The sequence below is a fragment of the Copadichromis virginalis genome, linkage group LG7, assembly GCF_057382275.1.
Source record: "Copadichromis virginalis isolate Kocher_CV1m ecotype Utaka linkage group LG7, C_Virginalis_male_GT1.1, whole genome shotgun sequence".
Lineage (NCBI taxonomy): Eukaryota > Metazoa > Chordata > Actinopteri > Cichliformes > Cichlidae > Copadichromis > Copadichromis virginalis.
This window is the reverse complement of record NC_140624.1, coordinates 27,872,660-27,887,689: the sequence shown is the minus strand read 5'-3', so window position 1 is coordinate 27,887,689 and position 15,030 is coordinate 27,872,660. Positions and strand designations below refer to the sequence as shown.

The following is a 15,030-nucleotide window of genomic DNA, read 5'->3' as shown; positions in this document are numbered from 1 at the left end:
ATCCTCACCTTATCCAATTTCAGTTTATCCAAGTCAGCCAGGAAAGGGTTCACAGCTTTCTCTCCCACCACTTTCATGGCAGTCCCCAGAGCTTCAAAAGCAGCATCACGGACCTCTGGGGCAGAGTCATTTACTTGCTGTGAGAAAAACATAGGTATACTTAGAATTAGTTGGCCAGACCTGCAGTGCTTTTTCAAATTTTTCCATTCCATATTTAGTGGTGACTAGAACAAAATTCAATAGGCGATACAAATTTTGGTGTCTGTTAAGTTACATACAGGTGACATATATTGAACATAAAACAAATGCAAACATAGAACTTAACATCACTGTATCTGTGAATGTTACAGCAAACATTTGTTAAGGAGGTGTCCGAGTTCATACAGATATAAACAAATAGGGCTGCAACGATCCTCACCATTATCGATGACATTGACTATACAAATTCATCGAATTTTATTGTTATATACTAATACCATGTACACGTATTTTTGTAACAGCAATACACTTCAGGAAACTATGGGTGCAGTTTCGCCTATATTGTCTGCCAAGATTGCACTCAGTACTAACAAAGAAGAATGTTGCAATTCAAGTCATTCAAGTCCAAAGAATAGACTGAAATGATACAAAAGTGGAGAACTGCCAGGTTTTTTTTTGGTTTCGTTTTTTTTTTTTTTTTTTTTTTTTAAAGAAAGGAGAAGGAAACAAGGGGGGGGGGGGGGGGGGGGGGGTCAACAATGTAAAGCAGTTCTGCAGCAATGGAGGTTGATCAAGCCTTGAAAGCTGGTGCTACTAATTCCTACAGGTGTTCCAACTTTTGGGATTACTTACAACCCACTCTGTCTGCATAAAAGCAGTGCTGGAACACACTGTGGTACCATACCCTCGTGAGCATCAGTGGAGCAGTATTGTGCTGCAGGAGTAATGTACTGCTACAAAAATTGAGAGAAAAAGGCAATTAACAATAGAATTGATTGAAGAGAGACAGACCATTATAACACTTATAAATGCAGGTCTTTCCTACAGACAAATTGCAAAGAAAGTCAAAGTGTCAGTGATTCCAAAGGGCACACAGAAACTGGGGCAAACTCTGACAGGAAAAGGTCTGGCAGACCCAAAGCCACCACTGAACCAGAGGACAAGTTTCTGTGTGATAAGCAGCTCACAGGACAACAGCTTCAAGCACAGCTTAATAGTGGTGGTAGTAAGCAAGTCTGAGTTTCAAAGACAAGACTTTGAGCTGCAGATTTGACAGGATGAGTTGCAGCAATAAAGGCATTGCTAAGATGTCAGAATAAGGCAAAGAGGCTTTGCTGGGCCATGAAACACCATCATTGGACTACTGAAGTCTGGAAGAAGGTATTACGGACTGATTAATCAAAATCTGAAATCTTTGGTTCATCACGCAGGATCTTTGTATGCCGCTAAGTAGGCGAGAGGATGGTTCCACAGTGTGTGGCATCAACTGTCAAACATGGAGGAGGAAGTGTGACCGTCTGGGGCTGTTTTGCTGGATCCAGGATCACTGACTTGTACAGAGTGGGAGGCTCCCTGAACCAAAATGGCTACCACAGCATTGCAATACCCTCTGATATGTGCCTAGTTGGTCAGGGGTTCAAACCTGAAGCTTGTTTGGGATGAACTGGACAGAACAGTGAAAGCAAAGCAACCTGCAAGTGCCACACATTTATGAGAACTTCTCCAACAGATATGGGAAGAACTTTCTGAAGAATATTTGATTTCTATTGTAGAAAGAATGCCACGGGTATGTTCAGCCGTTATATCTGCCAAAGGTGGCTATTTTGAGTCAAAAGTTTAGAATACATTTTGGTCTATAAATTGATTTCACAATTTATTTTTTCACTCCAATTGCTTACTTGTACCATGATTTTTTTTTCAGAGTGCAATTTGACATTAAACTGCAGAAAAAGATTTTTATTGAAAAAAAAAAAAAAAAAAAAAAAAACCCTCAAGGTTCTGGAGAAATCCTGATTGAGGTTGTAATTCATGCATGAAAGGGTTAATTATAGGTTCATCCTAAAAGGCATTACACTGTAATGCTGCAGTTCTTAAGTCACCTTGATGAGAGCAGCACAGAAAGGCTTGAGGATGCTCTTGGGCAATGTGGCTTGTGTGCAGTGTCTGAAGGAGCGGGCGAGAAAAAGAGAGGCCTGCTGCTTGATTGAAGGGTTCTTATTGTCCATCACAGCCAGGATTTCCTCTGACAGGTTCTGGAAAGTTGTCTGGAGGGGGGAGAAGTCTGCAGTCAGTGAAATTCTCTACAATTAACAGGAGTTTAAGTTCTAAGTTTATAACTACGGGGAAAATGCATATAATATAAAGAACACCATCAACTGCCAGTGCTACCTCTCAGCTATAAGTCAACACACTTATGTTTTCAATTTCGAAATCTTATGCCGTCTTGATCTCAAGTTATGGAATTCACAAGTTTTTATGAAAACTTGACCTCAGAAGGTCACTGAGATTCAAACTCATCCAAGATTCTTAGTGGATGCACTTCGGTATCAATTTGAAGCTCCTACGTCACCTCGTTCTTGCATTCACAAACTTAGTTGTTCACAGCACCGGCCTAGTGGGGGTGGTGACAATAACCAAACAGCCTTTTATGGCCGACGGCTAAAAACTGAACATGCTGATCTATGCTGTTAAGTGAAAGTACACATAACAAGGACTAGAGGTTTTTCAGTCAGATTTACATGCTGAAGTCTGTTGTCAATGAGATGTAAAGAATTTACTCACAGTGAGAAAGATGGCATCAATTGCCTCCTGCAGGGATTGGACAACCTGTGGCTTTTTTTCCTTGAACTTCTCTAGAATGGTTGGAACCACCTTAAAAGACACATCTCACATTAGAAAGTAACAAACTGGGCCAGCCTATTCGATGACATTTACAAACAGGTGATATAAGATGCAAACAAACAGATCAGTTTAAAAGTGCAAAACTTATGACTGCTGTGCAGCATCCAACACTAGAGAAAACTATGATACCTCAATCTGTTATACAGCTTTGCATCATGTTTGTTTGTTTTTATTCCTAATGAATAAAAGGAATTTAAAAAAAATTGAAATAAAACACTTTTGTTTTTTGTTTTATTTCCTAAAGTTGCTGTGCTGATCATTTCAGCCTACAGCATACGTTTAGTGTTTCAAGGTTAAAGAGAACATTTTCTCTTCTCAAAAATGTGCTGTTATTTAGATCAAGAAAAGGCACTTCAACTTACTTGTCCTGCATATGTTCCAAATTTCTTCCTCAGTCCAGTAGCCAGTCCTGCCAGACATTTAGCTGCCATTGAAACCAGCATCACGTTAGCATCTTTCCCTACGACCTAGAACACAGTAAACTTGTCAAGAGACAATCGCGAAACCCAAACCTGTGAGAAAAAATGCTTTTTGAAGCCACTCAAGAGTACTTTGAACCTTTACCTTCTTTAGGGCTCTGACAAGGTCTCCATAGTCTCCGTTCTCTAGTTTGGGGTTCTTGGTCAAAGCCTCGACAGCCTCCAGTGCCTCTTTTCGTTCCTGCCACTTCTTAGCTTCCTACAATAGACAGAACAAACACACGTTATTAAACAGCATTTAAACTCCACGATTGTACCATCACCTGAACTGAATATTTATTTTAATATGCTAATAATTACAACTAACAAAAACAGAAAAACCAAGGCAGACGGGGGAGCTCAATAACCATGTCCCAATTTATGAGCTGTGTCCTTCAAAGGATGCATTTGAAGGTCAATTACGTCACTTCTATGTTAGAGAAGCAAGTTGTTATATTTGTCTTTCTTCTTATTGGGTTGTCTTGGTTATATTCTTTAGAAAATGCCCCATTTCAACTACTGCAGCTTGTAACCTTGTCATATAAAAACAGTTTTAACAAGTTGTTCCTAGGGCTGTTCAATATCACGATATATATCAGATGATGATATGACAACATCTATCTTTTCACATTACACTATCGTTTGTTTCGTGGTGTCGCAAAATAAACTGTTTACGGCAATATTTTTTCATCGTTTTGATGGTCACTGTAGAATTTCTTAAAGTTCTCTCTTTCTCTTATATTTAGTATAACCACACTACGGACGGACAAGCGCCTGTTTTTATGAGTTGTCGTTAGCAACAACGAAGGTAAAACCATCGCATGGCTCCGTTGTCTGCTTGTTTATTTTCCACATAAACCTTTCACAATAAAGCTGAAGATCCTGTTGAGATTTTTCAAAATAAACCGAATCATATGAAAAGGTATGTGGAGTGTTTACGGACGAGGAGCTAAAAAGAGCAGTCAGGTGCTAAAAAATAAACCTTAGAACAGAGTTTTCCCTGCATCACGCCATGTAATAAATACTAAGAGAAATTTGTGGCCGTTTCAACTTATGTAACACTGGACTCCAGGTACACGACGCCAGCTGAAAACACTTCACCCAAGTCAAGTGACCGGAAATTCAAAGAATTAACAGAAAATGTAAAATTTTTGTGATATATATTGTTGTCGGGGACAATAAATGTCTTATATCGCAATATGAGATTTTGGTCATATTGCACAGCCCTAGTTGTTCCTGTGGCTCTTTTCCATGTTGTATATAAACACCCCCCTAGGTGGAGTATAAAACATATTGGGAACTCTTCCAGAGGTCCAACTACTCTTTTCCAGCTTGGATCAGTTGAAAGCAAATGGTAGGGTCAAATTTTGCCATTATCAACATGAATGACTGATCCATTCATTGTACAATTCAGGTTGCTGGTGTTATAGCTGTATTGATGTGGGGGGTACTGTCTTTGGGCTTTGTAGGACCAAAAGAAGATCATTTAAATGCTACAGCCTACCTGAGTATTATTGCTGACCATGTCCATTACCTTATTTTGATGTTTGGGAAGGTTTTTGAACTGAAAGCTGCGTAAACTTACAATTTTCTCATAGAAGTCTTTGGGCATCTTTGATAGAATTTCCACAGGCTCCAGCAGCTCATAAGGATCCACTGCCACCACCAATTCCTCCCCATCATCTCCTGATTGATTGGGGGGAAGAAAAAGTCAATATCACACTATGACTGACTTATCTCCTCTTTATCTAACAACACGTCAAAGAAGCAATTCTCTACTCTATAAACCTACCGTCTGACTGTTCTCCTCCTTGAGCCTGTTGCTCCTGAAACTTTGCTTTCAGGTCCTGCTGGGAGCGCAGGAAGCGCGTCTGTTTGGGAGGAGATGAAGGTAGCTTCACCCATTCCTCCTCTAGTTCTTTGAGCTGCAGGAAGAAAAAGAAAAAGAAAAAAAAAAAGACAGGTTTATTCAGTTTATCATGCCTTGAAATGAACAAAAATGAATGAAACGTGTGCAAAATGTGTGTAATAATGGGCCCCACCTGTACAGAATTAATGTTCTGAAGTGAAGGTCTCAAAGCATCTCTGATCCACTTGTAGATCTCTACTGCAAGCAGCTTGGCTTCATCTCTCACAGCTTTCTCTCTAGACTCAAACTGTTTGGGTAAAATCTTCACTACTGGCTTCAATGTTACTATTTTAGACCCAAATTCACTGTGAAAAGACAATTACATGACATTTGATTATTGTCATTTACAGAACTGACACTTACATAGACTGACTTACAGCAATTTGATTCCAGTGGTTAGAAATGAGCAATTTGATCAAACTTAGTCAATGCTTTTTGTTTATTTGGTCTTGTGTGGCAGCTAGAGCTTTATCCTGACAGGCAACATTAACATGACATACTACATTTGCTGTGTCTATACATTAAAGGATTCTCAGTATAGTTACACTAACCTGAGAGCCTTTCTTAAAGTCTCGATGCATGCCACCACTATCTTGGGGTTCTTGTTGTCGAGTCCTTTGAGCAGCTCGTCCTGAACCACTTCAGCCTTCTCTATCTCAATGTACATAAAACAGATGTCCATACCCAGCTCTTTGGCCCGTGCTTTTGGCTGGTTGAACACTTTGGTCACCACACCAGACACTACCTCACCTGTCGTCCTATAGAGTGACAAAGACAAAAAAACAAACAAACAAAAAATGATATAGGCATATACATAGATAGATATACAAGTTCATGATAGCATGTGGCCATAATTACCTCTCCATAAGGAGTAGTGTGTGGCCCAAACACAAAATGGCACGCTTTCATCAGTGCTACTACTGCTTAATAAAGAGTTTCACTGCCTTACTGCTACCTTCATTATTCTTTAATAACTTGACTCAAACTTTTGAATACCAAAAAAGGATCTTCGCAGCCGCCAGTGCTACCCCTCAGCTTCCACGTAGGTTACGTTTTTGTGTTACGTTTGTTTGTTTTTAAAAACACATTTTTTCACCAGGTGCTCAAAATTATAACGACATAGCAGGAACATAAAAATATGTCCCCCGAACACACCATAAGGAAAAGAGTAGTACTGCAGCTATTGATTATTTTAATCAATTAACTGAGTAATCCAATAAAAATAAATATGTGTCATATTAATGAGCAATAATAACTATTCAAAAGAGAAAAAAAAATCTAAATATTTGCTCATTGTTTTCTATTTTATAAATTGCAATGTTTTTTAATTTCATCCTTCAGCAAGAGTGTGTGTGTGTGTGTGTGTGTGTGTGTGTGTGTGTGTGTGTGTTTTTAACTTTGTAATTTTTGTAACTGTGTCACACTTGCTGCTGCCTCTCCTGGCCAGGTCTCCCTTAAAAAAAAAAGTTTTTTTTAATCTCAATAGGATCTTCCTAGTTAAATAAAATAAAAATAATTAAACACGCATGCTGTACATGTTCAATGAAATTGTTAAAAGCCTCATTTTATCCTGACATTCATGCCTATGATGAATGTATATAAACATCTGACTACAAATGTACTTACACCTTTTCATCATCAGAAATTTTCACAAAATCATGTGGTACAATTTCTAGGGCTATATCACTCACTACAGATAGGACTGCAGTTAGCGATGTGAGGGATTAGCCAAACAAACAATGACACTTTACTAATCAACACCAGCAATACAGTTTCTTAAAAACAACTATTAATTGTCATTAGCGCACCACAATAATGGCCTGTATTTATATAGCGCTTTACTAGTCCCTAAGGACCCCAAAGCGCTTTACATATCCAGTCATCCACCCATTCACACACACATTCACACACTGGTGATGGCAAGCTACATTGTAGCCACAGCCACCCTGGGGCGCACTGACAGAGGCGAGGCTCTGTCAGTGCAGACTGTTGCCCTCAAATCATATTAATGCCTTAAATCAATGCTGTAAAAATCTGACCCTCAAATAATGTGTTTAATTGCTTACAGCAAAAAATAATACCCAGCAGATTTCTGTATTGAATTTCAGCATTAATGTACTCTGTTCTGTGGTCACAAACACCATTTTTCTGGCAAAACAAAAGTAAAAACCTTGTACTGTTTCTGCAGTTCAAGATAAATGCAGGCTACTGGCAACAAATTAAGTCTGCATTCTGATGAACAATTATATTTTCATCAGATTAACAGAAACTCTACAGACTAGGTCCAAAGCTGCTGTTAGCAAGGGAAAAACTAATAACCATTAAGCACCACCAATTTAACTGGCACCATCTTTGAGTCCAGTTTACCTTTATACATTAATTGAATCACAAGGCAAACCACTGTTGTTGCAGTGCAACTCAACACACAACAGACTATGTAAAACCAAGAAAGCCTGTTCTTTGTTTAGAGGCACCGTTTTGGGTTTTTCCAGACTTTTAAAAGAAATTGCAGGAGAAACTCTTGTTGTTACTGTTACTTACTTTCCAGCAAAGTGGGCATTCTCAATGAAGGCAAGGGCTGCCTCCAGACCTTTGAGCTGAGCCACTGCATTCGAGTCTGTGACAAACTTCTTAATCAGTCCCAGGTACTTCCCCCATTCTGGACTCTTTTCATCTTCTATCTTCTGGAACAATTTCAGTGCTTCTTCATAACCATTCAGGCGGGCTTTCCAAATCTGAATCAAACACACTGAGAATTAGTGTTGTCACCATATTTTACTTCCAACTTTCATACATTGTTTGGACAATAATGCTAAATGATGCAAAAGGATAAAAGATACTCAAGACAACTTATATTGACAAAACATTTGTTTTGCAATCCCAAGATCAAATAGTCTTAAAACATCACACATTGATCTCACATGTTGCTTTTGGTTTTATTTAAAAAAAAGAAAAAAAAAGCCAAATTAGATAAATCATGCATCACCAGTCAGCCTAAAACTAAAAATACAACATGAATCCCTGAAGTCTGACATGTCTTATCAATTTAAATGCTAAAACATTCTAAATGATAGTAATTCTAAGGAGGCAGACAGGATTCTCCAGAATCCCAAAAAGTTGATTCGTATGCAGCATTTTCAGTGGGAGAAACATTTGTCACTCATTCGACTGACTTCTTCAGTCTCATGCATCACAAGACTTCATGTAACTCAGCATGAATTCCATTATGCTGGGAGATGAAGGAATGGCGATGCCAATGCTTAGCTTGAGGCTTCATAAGAGGGCTTCACTAAGCAGTGTGTGATGCAAAGTGGCTCCATCCATATTTGCTACTACTGCTTGGTTTTTGTCAATTCACTCTTGTAAAAAGGGGGGGGGGGGGGGGAAGAGAGCAAGAAAGTACAGCTTGTGTTGATGTAGTGATATGGTATAAAATCATGATTAAAAACCATTCAAATATTCCTATTCAGTCATGCTTTCACAAACAAACTAAATGGACATACACAGTGTTTCAAGTTTCTGCGCAGGTGAACTGCCTTAAGAAAAATCTCAGACATCAGTTAGAAAGTGTATATCCTTGTATGCTCCATATGCCTATTAAATCTACTGTAGGCACAGTGATTGCTGGCTTTTCAGTCAAACTTATTTGTGAGCTAAAAGAGAATAACAAAGGAAAAGGGTGCAGTTTCGTTTTAGCTTTAGAAACTTGGATTGCTCACATTCTCTGTACAGTCTACAACACCACAATGGCATTCCTGCCCATGTTAAACACAAAAGCACTAATCACATTGAGTTCAGGGTGTGGTTCATTTAAAAGCCTTTTGTTTGGTATAGAAAAAAAAAAAAAAACAAACAAAATAAAAAAGAAAAATTGTGGCTCTCATGCTCAGGAGGGGGGGGGACTTCTATATAAAACATATTCCGGCTGATTATGCTAACCATGTCCAGTGGTTCGTTTGCCTGAGTAGCTGTATCATCTTCCAGTGGCTACAACCAGAATAAAACGGAGGCTTAATCTCAGCATAGTCCAGATTTCAGATCTAACAAGGTGAACCATTTTAATTATATGATCATTTTTTCCCCACATCAGTCAATACTTATTTATTGCATTTCAAGTCGTTCAAGTCCAATGAATAACTTGAAATAGTACAAAGTGGTGAACTGCCAGAGGTTATTAAAAAAAATAAAATAAAAATAAGGTAAGGTTACCCAAAACTGAAAAATAATGTACATTTCAGAAATGTGTTAAAGAACACAAACTAGAAAACGAAATTCTTTGGTTCTTTCCAAAGAAATAAAAGCCCCTTTAACATTTGTAGCTACTCTGATCGAACCACCACACATTGCCACAACTCGACAGGTTTTCCAGTACAAAATAATACTGCCTTGAGTATGTGTCTGTCGACATAGCAACATGTCGGAACGTCCTGCGACATAATTAATATGCAACACGAATGCTACAACAAAGGTGGACTACGAGGCAAGAATATAGCTGCTGCTTGGTCTGTGACTTTTCGTTAGACTCAAGGACCATATTATTGTTTGGGGGTTTTTTTGTAGTCATTTCCCTGTTGCTGGGTTACCAAAGTGAGCGTTTTGATTTTCATGAACAAGATGATCTCATGACTCATCGTGTGACGCTACTGACCAGCCAATCGGTGGCATCCAGTCTGACGACGTCAGATTTTAGTACCCGCTTGGATCACTTGGAACCTCGGGCAAGCAGGTACTAAAATAAGTACCTTGTACCAGGTACAATAACCTAATGAGAAAACTGTTGAACCATACGGAGTCCATTCAAGTAGGTACTATTGTAAAACAGGCTATAGTAGCTATTAATACACAAAAAACCCACTTAAAAAAAAAACAAACAAAAACAAAAACACACACACACACACACACACACACACACACACACACCCCTAAAGTACTGGGGCGTACAGCTGCAGTACCCCAAACAGCTCCTCTAAGCTGCGTGTGTCAACCCAACCTGAATTAGAAACAACATTGCAGATGTAGAAGCAGAGCAACTGTGGACAGAAGTTTCAGCAGAGTGGAGGTAGTTCATAAGAGATTACAGGATGACTCCAACCTCAGCAACAGGACCACTCTCAGCACTGAGCAAATGTGTTTCATCTTGAGTGACAAAACGTTTCTTCCGCTGAAAACGCCAATTCCAGATGAACAGTAAACTTTTTATAATTTCCTTACATGGATCAAGACAAATTGTGAAATAACTTTTATTAAAAATCAAATATCAAGTAAAAGAGCTGTGTAGAAACATTTACAAATATTTTTGAAGGAAAAAAATAAATACATTCACAGAGGACAAGCATAAATGAGAGGCTCACCTTGTGTTCACATTTCTGGTCAATGGGGAGCTTCATCCACTCGCTCTCGTCCCCCATGGTGGCTGCCTGGGGACTCAGCTTCCCCAAAGGTACACTGCTGAGGTGTGGGACACACACACATATCATTTACACGGCATGTCCAAGAAAAAAAAAATTAAAGTCCTTGTTATCCAGATATCCTAATTAATCTGGGAAGCCTCTAACTTTGTAAGCTAACCAGCAGTTATGATAAGTGGGACTTTTACACCATCAACATCAAACCAACACCAAAGTGCACCAGTTATAATAATACGTATAAGAGTTTCTTGTGCACACTGGAAGCCTAAAGCGGTTTACTTGCGCCATCATCTGAAGACTCTTGGCTGGCTCTTTGAATTTCTTGATAATGCTTCACACTCCAGTTGTTCACACTTGGAAATGCTGTGATAACCTTGTAGATTCATGTTCTGCTTTGTGAGCATGAACTCTTTTTCTAAAATCTAAACTAATTTCTTTTAGATTTTTCTCAAGTGAGAGCTCAAATTCTTGCTGAAGTTTTTATACAATGTATACATTGGAAGAAACCCCTCAGTTTTAACTCAAATTTACAAGCTTAGAGCATTACGAAGGTAAAGCACATCACTGACCAGTTGATTGTGGCAATGCTTAATTTAAAAAAAAAAAAAAAAGTCAGCTATGTGGTGGGGGGGAGGGGGGAGTCAAACCCAGAAGAAAGCTAGAAGTTTAGAAATTCAATGAATCCACCTCCAATGCATCTGGCCTTGCTTGTATTCAACCTGGTCTCCTGCACACACACAATTCATCCATCTTCCCTCTCTCCATTACATCAGCCAGATCTCTTCCTATACCAATAATCCTGGTATAAATTTTTTTATGTGACAAAAATATCATAGCAAGCTATACTCTACCAATGCCATCTGTTTACATTCCTTTGCACATACACAAAACAAGCCTGGGCATCTCTGACAAGTCAGTCAGCCTCAAATTACAATTTAATACCTTTATTAAAAAATAAATATATTTAAAAAAACGAGGTGGGGTGGGGCAGGGCCTATTTTAGCAACCTCTAAAAAGCAAAAACTAAACAAATGACTCAACCAAACATCTTAGATGAAGTCCATATGACAGAAAAAGCAAACAGTGGTTCAGAAACAATGTGGTACATAGTGGGAAAGTGAGGCTTTAAGCAACTGGTTAAAAATTATGACCATCTGCTAATGTATCTAGAGTGGATAATGTTCTACAGTTCGATCGCCTCATCTTCCCACTGTACAGTCAACAGAAATAGATGTAGCAGGATTCTGAGAAAGAAAAAGAAAAGGAGGAGGAGGAGCAAGTACAGCGTAGTGTTCTATGCTAATGGCAGCTAATGGTAACTGTCATTTGATAGCAACTAAAGTTGGGAAAAAGAGACTTACAGTACATTTGCCCATTGATAATTAATTTAGCAATTGAGGTCACGCCCAAACAGACACCATTATCATGGTCCAGATCAGTTGAGGCACTTGGTTTTGGGTTAAGAAGTGAATGTACATAATGTGGCTATTTCTTTGGCTAGATGAAGCACCAAACTCCACTGGGAAACGCCCAGAGATTCAATTTAATTTCAATGCAATTTTATTTATATAGTACCAAATGATGGAAAATGTATGCTATGCCATCTAATGCTAAGGGGAAGCATGCATAATTTAAGTTTAATTAGTCCTAACACAGAATCTTGTGGAACTCCTTCAATAACCTAAGTGTGCGAAGAGGACTCACCATTTACATGAACAAATTGGAGTCCATTAGGTAGATGTGATTCAAACCACTACAGTGCAGTATCTTTAATACCTATAGCATGCTCTAATTACTGTAATAAAATAACAGTCAACCGTATGAAATGCTGCACTGAGGTCTAGCAGGACAAGCACAGAGATGAGCCCACTGTCAGATGCAAAAAGAAAATAATTTGGAACCTTCACTAATATGATTTCTGTAGTGTGATGAGCTCTGAAACCTGACTGAAACTCTTCAAATAAACCATTCCTCTGCAAGTGATCAGTTAGCAGTTTTGCAACAACACTTTCAAGAATTTTTTAGATAAAAAGGTTGGAAATTAGCTTTCTCTGAAAGGTAGATGGGCTCTCTCTAGATTATAATGTTGATAATGCATGATGCATGCACAGTTAAGCTGCATGATCCATTATTGAAGAATACGATAAATGGTTCAAAATGCTTTTATTAGTTATTGACATTTTCCATTAAAGGATTCTCAAAGTTAACTTACAACGTCCCTGCTGTTAAGAAATTCATGAAGTCATCGCTAGCTATGGTTAAAAGAATGATGGCTCAACAGAGCTCTGACTTTTTGTTAACTTGGCTTAGCTACCATGGCATCACTCATTGGTTTCTTAAGGCCTTAACCCTGGACTACCAAGCAGGATTTGGGCTTATCCAGGTAAATACTAGGGTTTGGAACACGAACACGAACACACACACACACACACACACACACACACACTTTGTGTGGCGATATGCCAAAACAGGGACACCAGATATGAATATTTTGAATAAATTAAAATACTCTGGGAGCACTATAAACTGGAGGGCGCATCTCACCTTTGTGCCAACAGTTGCAAACTGACTTGGACTGATCACTGATCACACTTGAACCAATGTAAAATTTTTGAAAAGCTGAGTTTGGAAAGCCAAGACAGCCAGACAGTGGAAGTGGACAGTATATCTTTTGTTTTAACATTGTTATATCCAGGGGCAGCACAAAAGTGATCCCATTAAATAGATTTTTAGTTTTAGTCCCCTTGCTTTCCACTCTGTTATCCAACTAATGACAGAACTAATAACTAACTAATGCAAGCCTACACCAAACAACCAACCTGGTGACGTAATGTTCTACACTGAGAGAAGATGGCGCTAAAATGTTTTTAAAACTTTAAGCACTTATTTCTTAAATCCAGACACAGACAGTGTTAGATTTGTCCGTTTTTGAGAGCAGGGCTCTATGATGCAAGTTAGGCTTAATATGTGTAGCATTTCATGTCCCCTTTCAAGCTCGGGTCCTCTACCCAAATCCTGGAATCTTGAGGGTCCCGCGTAGCATCATTGCTGTTCCTAGGACTGCGCTCCTCTGGACAGAGATCTTGGGTGTTGTTTCTGGGATCTGCTGGAGACACTTGTCCAGCTTGGGGTCACTGCGGTGATTACCAATGGGAGCACTGCTGCCTTCACATCTTCTCAAGCTCTTCTCTCAGCCTGTGGTACTTTTTTCAAGCTTCTCATGATCCTTTGTTGCTTTCACTTAGTATAGCAACATCAATTACAGTTGCCTTCCTTGGTTTATCCACAAATATTATGTCCGGTTGGTTAGCCAACATCAGTTTGTCTGTATTTGGAAGTCCCACAGAACCTTAGCTCAGTCATTCTCAACAACCCTAAAGAGCATGTCCCAGTTTAACATCACGACTTCCAGGTCATACTCGACACAGTCGTTTCCGCAACACTGCTTTTCTCCCGAGGTCCCCAAAACTGTTGAAAGGAATGGCTTATTCAAAGGCTCTGGAGGTCTCTACATACACACATAAAGTTCTGTCAAAAAGTTCACTGAACTCTGATATGCACTGAATGTTTTTGTTCATCAAGTGGTTGTTGGCTTCATTTGTATTGGTGATGCAAAGGCACGTCACAGTACAGATGCTGTGCAAGAACTCCTTGCTGGCAAGATTACGCTGTACTTTGCTTAATTCAGCAGGAAACCGTTATCGTGCGACACATGCAATAGAAATTAATGGGTTTCAGAGCCTATGTGAAAAGGCCTTCAGGCTACTGAATTTGGGGTGAAACCCTCCATGCAGTGTAATGAGCTTCATTGTCTTGATGTCAGTGGCATCCATCTCCGCCTTTGACCAGCTTATTATCCCAGCAGGGTGTCTAATCACTGGCAGAGCGTAGGTGTTGATTGCCTAGATCTTGTTCTTCCCATTCAGCTGACTCCTTAGGACTTGCTTTACTCTCCGCAGGTATTTAGTGATTGTGGCTTTCCTAGCAGCCTCTTCACAATTCCTATTTGGCTGTGGGATTCAGAGGTCATTGTAGCTGCCCTCAATGTCTCTAATGCTGTAGCCATTTCCTTCTGGTAGTACAGTCGCTTCAGTTCTGACTGCTCCCTCTCCAAATTCACAGCCTTTGCCATGACATAAAATCATATTCTGTACAGTATATAGCCAAAGTTTTAACAATGTGAGTATATGACTAAAATCTTTGCTAGCTTTGAGGCATCCACTGGTGACACTTGGGCACTCTCTGACAACATTTCCTCCTCTGATTCAAACCATCACAAATTCCACCACCAAAATATCACTATTACATTTACAATGGAACTGAATGCAAAAATCCTAATTAATCATGTTTGTAGGATCTATTTAATAACTGTTCT

At 39.1% G+C, this 15,030-nt stretch overlaps 1 protein-coding gene across 7 annotated transcripts in view; it reads right to left on the bottom strand.

The window, feature by feature from the left end:
- The window catches only part of ckap5 (cytoskeleton associated protein 5), a 42,701-nt gene that overhangs the window by 25,778 nt on the left and 1,893 nt on the right, over nt 1-15,030 (bottom strand). For 5 of the 7 annotated variants that reach the window (XM_085462813.1, XM_085462817.1, XM_085462818.1 and 2 more), the window contains exons 2-12: nt 10,599-10,695; nt 7,789-7,982; nt 5,799-6,005; nt 5,381-5,552; nt 5,131-5,263; nt 4,924-5,024; nt 3,445-3,558; nt 3,243-3,347; nt 2,761-2,850; nt 2,079-2,243; nt 9-137 (exon numbers count right to left, since the gene is read on the bottom strand). In XM_085462813.1, coding sequence (XP_085318939.1) covers nt 9-137; nt 2,079-2,243; nt 2,761-2,850; nt 3,243-3,347; nt 3,445-3,558; nt 4,924-5,024; nt 5,131-5,263; nt 5,381-5,552; nt 5,799-6,005; nt 7,789-7,982; nt 10,599-10,655 — 1,467 coding nt within the window. In that variant the 5' untranslated portion in view covers nt 10,656-10,695. The remainder of the gene's footprint in view (nt 1-8; nt 138-2,078; nt 2,244-2,760; nt 2,851-3,242; nt 3,348-3,444; nt 3,559-4,923; nt 5,025-5,130; nt 5,264-5,380; nt 5,553-5,798; nt 6,006-7,788; nt 7,983-10,598; nt 10,696-15,030) is intronic. The other 2 variants (XM_085462814.1, XM_085462816.1) reach the window with 1 other exon arrangement.